Source organism: Macaca nemestrina, chromosome 7, assembly GCF_043159975.1.
Source record: "Macaca nemestrina isolate mMacNem1 chromosome 7, mMacNem.hap1, whole genome shotgun sequence".
In the NCBI taxonomy this organism is placed as follows: Eukaryota; Metazoa; Chordata; class Mammalia; order Primates; family Cercopithecidae; genus Macaca; species Macaca nemestrina.
The window spans coordinates 157,823,960-157,837,632 of NC_092131.1; the positions used below are offsets into that span (position 1 = coordinate 157,823,960).

General features: G+C 43.2%; 1 protein-coding gene and 1 pseudogene across 20 annotated transcripts in view; both read left to right on the top strand.

Moving 5' to 3' along the window:
* Positions 1-343: 343 nt before the first annotated feature.
* Positions 344-13,673, top strand: part of LOC105491308 (FERM domain containing 5) — a 347,868-nt gene continuing 334,538 nt past the window's right edge. For 6 of the 20 annotated variants that reach the window (XM_071066949.1, XM_071066944.1, XM_071066948.1 and 3 more), the window contains exon 1: positions 4,285-5,173. In XM_071066949.1, coding sequence (XP_070923050.1) covers positions 5,072-5,173 — 102 coding nt within the window. In that variant the 5' untranslated portion in view covers positions 4,285-5,071. Of the gene's footprint in view, positions 462-4,282; positions 5,174-5,767; positions 5,907-13,673 lie in introns of those variants that run through there. The other 14 variants (XM_071066945.1, XM_071066946.1, XM_071066947.1 and 11 more) reach the window with 10 other exon arrangements.
* Positions 5,767-13,673, top strand: part of LOC139355451 (actin, cytoplasmic 2-like) — a 218,425-nt pseudogene continuing 210,518 nt past the window's right edge.

A 13,673-nucleotide genomic window follows, 5' to 3' on the forward strand; every position in this document is an offset into this window, starting at 1 on the left:
CATTGAAGAGAAGAACAGAAAATCTGTTTCCTCTCTGCAGATTTAGAGCATATATGTGTCAATGCGTTATTATTTCTGTGGAGATGTGAATGTCCTTTTGAGCCCCTGCTCTTTGGAGAGCAGAAACTGAGACCTAATGAATATAGGAAAGCAAGGACAGGCACGATTTTCACTGCTCTACTGGAGAGATAATTATGCACAGGGACTGGACTGGCTTTGACAAGGCTTTACCTTGACCCATGTGTAAAGACTGAATAATTCAACCTTTGTGAGAAATGTGCTGATGTTGACTATTGTGTTCTGATAATGATGGCCCTGTTGAATCAGAGGTCAAGATCATACCCTTGGGCATGCAGGGTGGGGTTTCCTCCAGAAAAGTAGATATTTCCATGGTTAGTCATTCTAGGAAGAGATAGCACCTGGGACAGAAAATGGGACTTGGAAAGTGGACCCTAACCTGGGTAAGGAAAGTTGTTTTCTTCACAGTGATTGGGAGTAAATGCCTAAGACACAGTCAGGGGAACTCTTGCTGGAGAGGTGAAACTATCTTCAGCCACATGAACCAGAATGGAAGCCTGACAGTAAGGCCAGGTCTGTGTCTATTCCATAGTCCATGAGACTTTGAGAGTAGCTATATCATACTTGCAAGTTACACTTTGGATTTTTCTTTTTTTTCTAAATATTGTTAGGAGTTACAACCTGTTCTTAGCTGTGTTGGGGAAAACTTTGATGGGAAGGGCCTGTGTTTGTCATGTCCTGGTGAAGAGAGGGCAGTGCTTCTTCCTGCCAAAATCTAAAGCAATGGTGAAGGTTGAATTGGCTAAAGAGAGAGACCAGTGTCCCAGAACAGCAGGGACTGAATAATATCTGAAGTAGAGACACGAATGAAACTGATGAATGCTTTGTTCAATTATTTTAGGCATATGTGGGGGATACCTCCCCTGGGGACTCCCTCATAGTAGAGAAGGAAAAGAAATTCAAGAGAGGGCTGATATTCTGATAATTTGCAAGGTGGGGGTTCAGAGCCATTATAATTTGGATTCTTATTTTTAAATGTGTCCTCCGTTATACTCAAAGACACGTGAAAGCTGTAGCACGCTGGTTCTCAAGGGCAAATAAGGCCTTTTATTAAGTAAACCCTTTCCATTCTGGGCATCCTGGTTAAGAGATTTGAGGAAAACAAAGATAAACAAAATATTTCTGTTTGGTTTTACTTTTTATTTTATTTAGAGATAAAGTCTTGCTCTGTTGTCCAGGTTGGAGCGCAGTGGTACAGTCATAGCTCCTGGCTCAATTGATTCTTCTGCACAGCCTCCCAAAATTCAGTTTAGTTTTATATGAGCCCTCTCCCCTTATGCTTCTCATGAACTTTGTTGTGGAGGCTTTTCTTCCATTATTTTTTCTAGATTCTTGCTTTTCTTCCATTATTTTTTCATTCTCTGTTTTCCTCACAAAGTGTTTTATATCAGAGAAGAAGGGAGAGTTTGAAGTTCTCTCTGGATATTACACCTAAGCATGAATGAGTATCTAACTGGTCTTTCAGTGAGGTGAGAATCTCAGCAGATGTGATTTTTTAAAATTATTATTATTTTTTTTTTTGAGACAGGATCTGGCTCTGTCACCCAGGCTGGAGTGCAGTGGTGTGATCTTGGCTCACAGCAACCTTCCCCTCCCCCTAGGCTCAAGCAATCCTCCCACCTCAGCCTCCCCAGTAGCTGGTACTACAGGCATATGCCACCACACCCAGCTAATCTTTGTATTATTATTATTATTGTTATTACTATTATTATTATTATAGCTATGGGGTTTCACCATGTTGCCCAGGTGGGTCTTGAACTCCTGAGCTCAAGCGATCTGCCTGCCTTGGCCTCCCAAATGTTAGGATTATAGGCATGAGCCACTGCACCCAGCCTCAGTCATGATTTTCTCAGACTGAGCAAGGATGCTACTTAACACATTGACAGAGCAGATACAATTTCACCCCTGTTGCTTGCAACTATGGCCATACTTTGAAAGAAGACTGCATTCAGTTCCTTAGAGCTTTTCTGGATTCATAGTGCTTTGCCTTTTTATTCCAGCAGCTGCTTATTTGGATAACCTGTTAAAAACACTTTCCTACCATCACACTAATGGGCTTCCTCTAGCTTGGACATTTTTTCTTGCTTCTGTTGATTCTATAACAGACAGTAACTTTTGCCTTCAACAAAACCTCTTCCTGTTTGAAATCTTTCTTTCTTTCTTTCTTTCTTTCTTTCTTTCTTTCTTTCTTTCTTTCTTTGAAATCAATCTTTCTTTCTTCTCTTTCTTTCTTTCTTTCTTTCTTTCTTTCTTTCTTTCTTTCTTTCTTTCTTTCTTTCTTTCTTTCTTTCTTTCTTTCTTTCTCTTCCTTTCTTCCTTTCTTCCTTTCTTCCTTTCCTTTCTTCCTTTCTTTCCTTTCTTTCTTTCGACAGAGTCTTGCTCTGTCTCCCAGGCTGGAGTGCAGTGGCCCAATGTCAGCTCACTGCAACCTCCGCCTCCCAGGTTCAAGCAAATCTCCTGCCTCAACCTCCTGAGTAGCTGAGACCACAGACACGTGCCACCATGCCCAGCTCATTTTTGTATTTTCAGTAGAGACAGGGTTTCACCATGATGGCCAGGCTGGTCTCGAACTCCTGACCTCGTGATCTACCCACCTCAGCCTCCTAAAGTACTGGGATTACAGGTGTGAGCCACCACGCCCAGCCTGAAATATTTCATTATCTTCTTCCAGCTACATAACAAAGCTGAGCTTTGTAGAATATCACTTTGGCATATTAATAATTTTACTTGTCTCCAAGATCTTCCTGAAATTTTGAGTTTCTTCACAGGTCTTCTTCCTCTGGGATTTAAGTGCTGTAGAATACCTATCAATTCCCTTTACTCAGTTCAACATTTTTTTTTTTTTTTTTAGACCGAGTCTCGCTCTGTCGCCCAGGCTGGAGTGCAGTGGCACGGTCTCGGCTCACTGCAATCTCTGCCTCCCAGGTTTCAGCGATTCTCCTGCCTCAGCCTCCCCAGTAGCTGGGACTACAGGTGCTCGCCACCACACCCGGCTAATTTTTGTATTCAGTTCCACATTTATTGAATACCTATTATGTTTCAGGCATCAGACTACCTGCCGAAGCTACAAAGTAGTGGAGTTCATGCTTGGTTTTATGCCTGGAACACTTGAGTTACTAGTTCTGGACTCATAACTAACTCCATTGGAATTGCACTGGAAAGAGAAACCCGCTCCTATGGCTATTAAATGCCACGAAGGAGAATGCAACCAATAAGAGCAGTCCAGGTTACTAAGGTGATAGAGAGGAAGAGGGGGAGGGAGAGGGGGAGGAAGAGATAGAGAGAGAAAGAGAGAGAATGAATGAGAATGAATCTCCCCATGCAAAAAAAAAAAAAAAAAAAATTGGGAAAAATATTGGAATCCAAAGACTAGGGAAGAAGCATACTTTAAAGGCGGAATAGTTTTCTAGGTTAATGTAGAGTTTCATTTTTGTTATACGTTATACCTATAAACAAGAACAGTGTAAATGAAAATAATAGGAAATTATGCCTATTTCATTATTTTAAATTAATATATTTATTACAGCATTAATGTTCTATGTTGACATGATTATTTATTTATTTATTTATTTTTTTTTTTTGAGACAGAGTCTTGCTCTTGTTCCCCAGGCTGGAGTGCAATGGCCACCATCTTGGGTCATTGCAACCTCCGCCTCCTGGGTTGAAGAGATTCTCTTGCCTCAGCCTCCCGAGTAGTTGGGATCACAGGCACGTGCTACCACGCCCGGCTAATTTTTTTTTTTGTTTTTACTAGAGTCGGGGTTTCACCATGTTGGTCAGGCTGGTTTCGAACTCCTGACCTCAGGTGATCCGCCCACCTCGGCCTCCCAAAGTCCTGGGATTACAGGCATGAGCCACTGCGCCGGCCGACACAATTATTTTATAACATTTACTCCCATCAAAAATCTTTGAGGGAGAATGTCTCTTAGTGAAGTTTTGGTAAAAATCCTTGAAGTCTGTAAATTTCGGGTGACAAAGAGAAGGAGACAATTCTTTGTGATGTACACCTCCTGACATACTATGTTGTTCTGTTGAGAAAGTCTGAATACATAATTTCCAGTTCTAAAAGTGCAAGAAGATTCATTGCTTCCTCTGCTCCCTACCAGCTGAAGGAGCGGTCTCCTTTTGTCTTCTGAAATAAAAAGAAGGAGGCAAAGGGTGTTAGAGTGGAGGATTTTTTAGGGGATTAAACCCGAGTACTTAAGAACCTCTGAGGTCCCTTTAGCTTTTATTTAAGTAGCTCCTGTTTCCCAAAATAAGAGGGCTGGAGCACAGAGGCCAGACCGGCCAACTTAGGGTACAGCACAGGTCGGGGGCAGTCGCCTGATCTGGAGCGAGAGATACCCGCATTCTGCAGGTGCAGGGACTGTGATCCAGCATCCCGCCGCCTCCTCGCTCCGGCTCCCAAGAGGGCGGGAACCGCGGCGTTGAAGGGTGCGGGGCTTGGCTTCAGAAACACAGATCAAGTGTATTTCAGGCGGCAGACATCAATCCAGTTGGGTGCTCACACCTGGCCCGGGGGAGGGGAAACAGCATCCATAGGAACCACAGGGCGGAGAGGAGCCCCTCATTTGGGACGCTAGAGGGCTGCTCCAGCTTGACTAGGTCCCACTGCTTTTCTGTGATTGCTTCTTTACCCCGCCCATCATTCCAGTACTCTATTCCGATTGGCTTTTCTGTCTGCCACTCGGTTCCGCCGCGCTGATCCCCATTGGCCCCCTCCGGTTGAGGCCCCGCCCAGCGAGCTGGGCACGGGCACTCGGGCGCGGAGGAGACAGAGCCCGGCGCTTGATCTGGGCTGGGGGGAGGCGGTGGCGGCTGAGGGAAGGAGGAGGACAAGGAGGAGGAACGAGGCCAGCAGGAGGCACCAGCAGCGACGGGGCCGGGGTGATGTTGCAGGTGCCCGGGGTCGGCGCGGAGCTGCCGGGCTGAGGGACGCCTGGTCCAGGGTCCGCAGCGTCGCCGCGTCGCTCCCGGGCGGGCGGGCGGGAAGATGCTGAGCAGGTTGATGAGCGGCAGCAGCAGGAGCCTGGAGCGCGAGTACAGCTGCACCGTGCGGCTGCTGGACGATAGCGAGTACACCTGCACCATCCAGGTCAGCGCCGCGCCGCCCCGCCCCGCCCGCGGGACCCCCTAGTCCCCCAAGTCCGGTCAACTTGACCGGCGGCGGCCGCCGCCCGGGGGTCGCCCCAGCCCCAGCGCCGTGCTTTGTCCGTTCCTGGTTGCGGCGGACCACCCTAGTGCTGCAGGGCGCCTTCACCGGAGCCCCTGCCGGAGCCCTGGCACCCGGTGTGTCACCGCAGCCGCGGGGCTAGTCTCCGCGTCCCACACCCCCAAGTCCTCCCCTGCTCTCCTTGGGTGAGGGCGCCCCGTCCTGGTTCCTCGAGCCCGCCCGGGTAGGGTGCACCTTTCCGGGGCGCCCGGAGGGAGGCGGGTAGGGCTGTAGGCTCCTAGCCCGGCCGCCCCGTCGGGGGCTCAGGCTTTGGCTCTCTGGCCGGGCAAGGACGTATGGCTGGCTTTTCTTATCTCTCTTGGGTTGGAAGGATAATGGTTTATGTCATAATTCCTCCCCCCTCACCCCATTTGTGAGTCAGAGCTTTCAGAAGGTAGAACTGAACGCGCAGCCCATGCGGAGTGGCCTATTGAAGGAAGCCCAGTCCTCTGGGCTTTAGAGATTTAGGCCCCCTCTTGCCTTTCGACCCCCAAATCTTATTGTGTTGGGCGGTTCTGGGGGACGTGAGGTAAAGATTTAGCAACAAGTCCCAGCGATTTGGGGCTTGGCGGTGGCCAGGAAGAATCGGCGACTTACGAAAAACGCCAACAATACGGTAATGCTGAACAGCATTTCTTTCAGAACCTGGTATTTTTGAAGGGATTTTTACAACCTCTTGCTCATGTTCCTTCACTACTGCTGTGTGCACGTCAGGAGTAGTAGTCTTTCCCGGGAATGCAGTCACAGCCCTCTCTCCTCCCTTATGAAAAAGTCAGAGATTGAAAACATTGACAATGCTCCGGTGTTCAGTTCATCAGCCAGGAGGATCCTGCGCTCATCGCCGGAAGCGGCTCTTTGTGGAGAAGCGAATTGAGCTGGACCCGGAGGGGTCTCACCTGATCCTTTGCCTTTGCAGCAGGAAAACAGAGGAGGCTTCTGGCTCAGATGTGACAGACAAAAACTGTCGGCCTGGGTCCTACCCTCAGTGTCTCCTTGTCCCCCCCGCCTCCTTATTTATTTATTTTTGCTGACAGTGCTCAATAGCGGAAAATAGCGGTGTGTGAGAAAGACACTGGGTAGTGTATGAGAGCAGCTGCTCCCTGCTGACTCCGTGCTCAGTTCAGCCTTCTCCTCACTTTCCCTTTTCTCCCTCCCCTCGAAACCAGCTCTGGGTATAAGTGCTGACTGTTGTCAAAGATCCGTGAGGGTAGAGAAAGAGCACAGAATCTCTTTTTAAGGCCACTTAAATACAGACTAAGCAGTCATAAAGATGCTAGCCATCAAGTGAAAGGATTTTTGTAGTTGAATATGATAGAGAGATGCTCTGTATTATTTCCTTGCTGAATGAGTGGAATACTACTTTTTGTTCCTATTGTATCGTTGTGCCATGTCCAATTTTTTTTTGTTTTTGTTTTTTTTCTTTTGCTGGGGTAGGAGAATACATTGAGTTGACATCTTCACCATTTGAGTATATTGTCTAGAGCTTTTTAAAAGTCTTTATCCTTTGCTTTAAAATTTAAAGCATTTATCCAATAGCATATCAAGGGCAGTGTGAGATTTATACTTCATGAGTCCTAAGAATACTTTTGGGGTATGTGAAATAATTTCTGAGGCAGGTCACTAACTTTTGCCAAGGTGTAGAATACAAATAAAACACAATTCACATCACCATTTCGCTAGAAATGATTGTTAACCTTGTGGTTTTAAAGTATTGCAATGAGGCAACTAGTTATTTTTTTCCCAGTTAGTGGAACCTTTGAGGTTGTTTGATTGGTATTATAATTGTGGATAGTTTTTATTACCATTTAGAAAAAGAATATTTTTGAGTTAAAGAGGACTTATTGGGTTTGTGCTTGCTATATCCTACTATGGTTGTACTTATTTTCCTACTGCTCTCATTTTACATTTTGCAATTTAATTTTATAAAATATCTAGGCCACTTAAAAAATTAAGCGTGGTGTAATATGGCCACACTGTAGTAAGTGTCCACTGTCTAGACATGTTAATGATTGTGCATTGTGATTTTTGCGTGGAATCTAAAAAACAGGGATTGTAAAGTATATGTGATGTTGTCATTCTTTGGCACCACTTTTGTAAATTGCTTTTGTTTTTACTCATGTGAGGAAATGTAGCAAAAAGACAGTATCTTATATGAAAATAATATTTTCTTCATGTAGCTTTTTTGAACATTTAGTAATTGAGCTTTTCTTATCAACTTTTCCTCATGCATTTCTGTAGTGTGTGTGTGTGTGTGCATGTGTGCACGTGCTTATTTGTTAAATACTGTTTGTTAAATACTGGGCACAGGATCTTTTAAATCAGTATGGAAAGGATCTGTGAGCTTCTTATTAGGTTAAGCAATATTCCCAACATTTTAGGCATTGTAGCACTGTATATTTTAATTTTTAGGGTGATAATTTGAACTCATTTTCCTTAAAGTGTTGTATGCCATATTTTTGTTTAAATAAGGTATCTATTTTAGAATGATTTTACTGCCTCAGCATAATCAGAGACTACTTAGGGTATTACAGAATCAGAAATGTATCACTGGGTTGGAGTTATGATAGTTACATTTGGTAAATTTCAGTTGTAGGAAATTCCATCAAAGTATTTGTCCTTTCCTAATGCAGCATTTATTCTGATCTGGCATTTAGGATGTAATTATTAAGGTAATGAAAATGCCTTGTATGTTTTCAGTGAGGGTTGCCACAGTTACCAGACTATTCTTTCACTCTTTCTGGTATGCAAATGTATTTGTAGACCATGAGAAATGAAAGTATACATAGGAGGTTTGTAGTATAATTGCTCCCCTGTGAAGAACATTGTTAACAGCTCCCTGCCCGTTTTGAAGGTCATTGCCTCGTAAATGCAGATCTGGTCTACTCATCTGTTCTTCACTCATCTGTTTCATTTATGGATATATATATATATATATATATATATATATATTTACCACATGTATCACCTTCCTTTGTTATTTGGGAGAAAATAGGGAAAATTGAAAAATGAAAAGATACCTAATATCTTTGAACTCAGTGTACTGAAGGAGTCATTTACATGCTTAGGCATGTAATATCCTAAGGAATAGATTTTTATGTTTTTAAGAAACGGGATCTTGCTATGTTGCCCAGGCTGGACTTGAATTCCTGGGCTGAAGTGATTCTCTCGCCTCATCCTCCCAAGTAGTTGGGACTACAGAAGTGCACCACTATGCCCTGCTTATAAGGAATAGATTATTTTTATTATTATTATTTTGAGTTGGAGTCTCGCTCTGTTGCCCAGGCTGGTGTGCAATGGTGCGATCTCAGCTCACTGCAACCTCTACCTCCCCGGTTCAAGTGATTCTCCTGCCTCAGCCTCCCAAGTAGATGGTATTACAGGCATCCACCACCACCCCCGGCCAATTTTCGTATTTTTAGTAGAGACGGGGTTTCGCCATGTTGGCCAGGATGGTGCCTATCTTTTGACCTCGTGATCCACCCGCCTCACCTCCCAAAGTGCTGGAATTACAGGTGTGAGTCACTGCACCCGGCCAGGAATAGATTTTTAATTGTCTTTCAGCTTGTAATAGTTTATAAATTAAAAGAATATATATTGAAAAATTTCTAGTAGAAGTATGTGTTGAAAAATACCTATTTTCAAGTCAGAAATGTTAATCAGTTTTTTGTGGTTACTGAAAGGTGAGCTACTTTAGAAATAATTTGATTTTACTGGGAGACACATTAAAATAATGGATTAAGCAGCCAGGTTAAATTGTGCAGTTAAATAAGATACTACCATAAATAGAATGTGTGTGCAGGGGCATTTCCATAGTATAACCAATATTTGGATTGGATTGTGGCTCAAACACTTAGTAGCTGTGGTAGCTAGGGTGAGAGAGGGAGGGAGAGAACAAATATATTGAGCCCTGTGCTTGCCAGGCACTCTAGTATTTATAATAGATTAAGAGAAAGCTATAAATCATAAACCCTAAGAATTATCACATCTAGTCTGATGCCTTACATAGTTTTAGTTCAATAAATATTTGTTCTAATTTGTTTGTGCTACATGATTACTATGTTAACTTCACTTCAAAATTTCTTATTCCTGAAAACAATAAACAGTTCTAACAATTGTATAACCCTTTATAGTTTTAATCCATTCCATTGCAAACCATTTTGCTGTGTGACCCTCTCCTTGGTGAGAAGTACAGTACGTTAGTGTGGTATTTATGAGGTCTTTGAGGTATTTATGAAGTCAATTTCTGCAATTATCCTTTGTTGAATTAGTGGAGTGCCAGTTGGTATAGCTCCTATGACTTTTTGGTTTGTCTTTTAGGATTTCAAAACTTTCGGGTCCCCCCGCCTCCATCTGTGCAAGTTTGGAGGGCTTAGATCAAATGAATACTGTGTGATGCAGTACTTCATGGAGTGCTAGAGTTCTGCCAGAATTAGGATTTTGAGTGTAGAGATCACCATAGCTACAGAAGTTTCCCTCACATTTTCCCCCTTAGTACCCCATAAAACAGGAGACAGACCTCCTCACAGCTTCATTTTCTCACCTCTTGCTCCAAGAGGAAGCGAACCGTGCGTCCCATCCTGTTTCTAGTTATATCTATTTTAAGCTGAATTCACCTTTGATAGCCTCATCTATAACATCCTGTTTGACTCTGCAGACCCTGTTTCATGGAGTAGCCTACTGTGAGTTGCTCGTCCCCCAAATGTGCCTAGTTAGGGCTTGTACTAAAGAAGTGAATATCATGGAGGATTTGGCAGCAACCTTATAGCTTCTGTTTCTCACTTCTGTAGTGCCCAGAAAGGACAGTGCTGCTTTCCTGGAGGCCAGGTGATGCTTGTTGCCTCTCTGTTTTCTGGCCTTGACCCTTTTGGGCTTAGGCCAACCACCTCAGTGGTTTTCTTATGCAGCTAGGAAATTTGAAGGATACTAAAGCATTTCCATTCCCATGTTGCAGGGAGAATGGTGTTTCACCTAAGACAGCAAATCGCCAATTCATATGTCTGTCCTGGCAATTGAAGCAGGTCTTCCATTCCTTTTAAGACCCTAGACCCTGGTGACCAATAAAACTTTTTGGACTTTTGGCTAGACATGGTGGCTCGTGCCTGTAATCCTGGCAATTTGGGAGACTGAGGTGGGAGGATCACTTGAGATCAGGAGTTCAAGACCAGCCTGGCCAACATGGTAAAACCCCTGTCTCTACTAAAAATACAAAAATTAACCAGGTGTATGGTGTTACATGCCTGTAATCCCAGCTGCTCGGGAGGCTGAGGCAGGAGAATCGCTTGAACCTGGAAGGCGGAGGTTGCGGTGAGCCGAGATAGCGCCATTGCACTCCAGCCTGGGCAGCAGAGCAAGACTCTGTCTCAAAAAAAAAAAAAAAAAAAAGTCTGGATTTTTACAAGCACTTTAAATACAGGTAGAGCCAAAGATAAACCAGGGAGAGCAGAGGGTCTAAGTTCACATATTCCTAACCTCCAGTTTCTCCATGAGCTAAAATCGTCTCAGAGAAATTTAAATTATGAACCTTTTGCCTCCCAAGGTCAACATGTGATCTTCATTATTGGTGTCAACATTTTGACCCAAGATAGGCCCCTATATTGGTCTTTCAACAGTTGTAATTGTTGTATTATTTTTAAAGATTGTGTTTTACTTTCGTGATCTTACCAACTTTCTAGTACCATATCCTAGATTTGGGAGGCAGGAACTTGTAAAGACTCTTAGGTTCAAATTCCCCAGGCTTTTGCCTGCTACCGTTAGACTAAACACAAACTTGTGTGAATCAAGTTCTCTAAAGAGATCCTTCCGTGCCATGCTCATGAAGGCAAAATAATTGGGCCACATGCTTGGCAACCACTGAGTTTGTGTACAATAGCTCCATTCACTTGTCTACAGAAAACACCCCTTTGACAGTGATTATAGCTTTCAACCCCCCACCCTTCCACTTCTGACTCCCTGAATTACCATGACCTCATCTGCTGCTTTGTATTTAGAGGTGCTCTGGACCACTCCAGAAACGCCTAGAACTCATTCCTGTGTGTTAAAGATCAGTTCAAAGCCTCAGACAACCACTGCCCACCAAGAGAAACCATTCAAAATCAGGACCAAAACTAGCTATTCTTATGCCTCATTTGAGTCATTTTACTATGTCACAACTCAGGAACCCTTTTCCTTCAGTAGAAATTGTGAGGCCTCTCAAAAGCATGGAAAGTGAAATAAGGGATTGGATAAAGCAGTGGTTTTCAAAGTATGGCCCCTAGATAGGTATTATCCATATCACCTGGGTACTGGTTAGAACTACAAATTCTTGACTCCATCCCAGACCTAGTGAATCAAAAACTCTGGGGATGGAGTTCAGCAGTCTGTTTAACAAGTCTTCCAGGTGATTCTTAGGCTTAATGAGGTTTGAGAATTGCTACTACTGGGTTAGAGAGAGATTTAGTAGGTAAAATGGACAAGTGTTGATTGACTGGATATAAAAGGTGAGGGAGAAGAAGAGGCGAATGATGAATCTCACATTTCTAACTTTTGATTTATTCCTGAATTGTCTTAGTAGATTCTCTTCCTTTGCAAGGTGAATGCTAGGTTGTCTACAGATACGCATACCTATTTTCAAGTGGGTAGGAGTCTAAAGATTCTGCAGTGCGTCATTATACCAGTTTGATGCTGTTGTATTTATTGGTTAGTATTTTTTGTCTCTCCTGACCTAAAAACAGTATGATTATTGTATATTTGTATATTGTTATTTCAAACAAATTTTGTTCACAACTTGACACACTGGGGGAAAGGAAGAGTCAAGGCCCCTGTTGGAAGGGCTTACAATTTAGGGATTGCAAACACATAAATAACAAACTATAAAGCATCATAGAATTTGGAGCTAAGACAAGGGGATATGTTGTGGCAATGTAAATTTGGGTTGGAGTTTGGGAGATGGGGAGGGATTAAAAAATAATTGTTTTTCAAAGGAGACGAAATTTGAACCAGGCTGTGAAAAATTGCCAACAGCAGGGCCAGGTGCTGTGGTTTATGCCTGTAATCTCAGTGCTTTGGCGGGGGCCAACATAGGAGGATCCCTTGAGGCCAGGAGTTTGAGTCTATCCTGGGCAACATAGCAAGACCTTGTCTCTACAAAAAATTTAAAATTTAGGCTGGCATGTTGGTATATGCCTATAGTCCTAGCTACATGAGGGGGCTGAAGTGGGAGGATTTCATAAGCCCAGGAGTTCGAGGTTACAGTGAGCTATGATTGTGCTATTGTACTCCAGCCTGGGCTACAGATGGAAACCCTGTCTCTTAAAAAAAAAAAAAAAAAATTGGCAAAAGCATAAAATGGTGTGGGGATGTGTAAAGAGCATTCCAGATTGAGTTAACAGCAGACTACTTCTAAGTGGAAAAGTTAAAAATGTAAAGTCTTTAGTTTTTTTCATTAGTGTGTTTATCTGACTTACTCTGGTACAGTTGAGTCAAACAACAGAAATCTGCTTAGGGAAAATTACTGTCAGTAAATTTCAATCATACTTGACATGCAGAGAGGAATCAATCTAAACTAATAATGCATAAAGCTAGTGATGAATTAAATCTAATTCTAAAACTGTATAACACAAATTAAGATTCTTCACAAAGCAATGGCATTATGTCAAGAAAAGGTGGATTCAGATTTCAATCTTCATTCTGTGGCTGCAGTAACTACATGTGAATTTTATTTCCAAGAGGACTCTTCTCTTCGGGATCAGTTTAATCATCTGACAAAAAAGAGAGTATCAAATTGCAACATTTAGCTGATGTTTGAAAATCCTTTGACGAATATAGTGCAGCCCCAATTGTGCATTAACAGTTAAGAAACGTGACCCATGGAGTCCTAAAAGGCACATTTCAGCATCTCTGTTCCTAAACCTAAGCGGCCACCAAAAATAGCTTCTCTTGAGGACTGAAGATTGCGTCTCTGAATTCCCCAGTGAACCCCTGACAGCTTCGAAGTTCCCAGCCCTATACAGGGTGTACTTTGAGCACTCAACACAATGCCAGGCTAGAGCTTTGGGGATGGGAACCTCCAAGAAAGCACTGGGCAATCAGTGTTCGGCAGAATGCCAATGCTAATAGGTTATTTTGCTCTGGAAAAGGAGAAAAAGAAGGGATAGTCTAAAGACTGATGAATAGGGGATGACTGACAATACAGACACTCCACTTTATTGGAGAGATTAAGGGGGCTTGCTGTGAAGTGGTATTGTGGGAGCCAGAAAAATTAGCAAAGGCCCACAGGCCCAAGACCTGAAATAAATAGTGGTACATCAAATCCGCATGCCCTAGGGCACACTCAAATGTCTGGCCACTTTCAGTGAACTTGTAGTAGGAAAAAGCCAAATCATTAGGAACCCTCATAGTCTGGCAC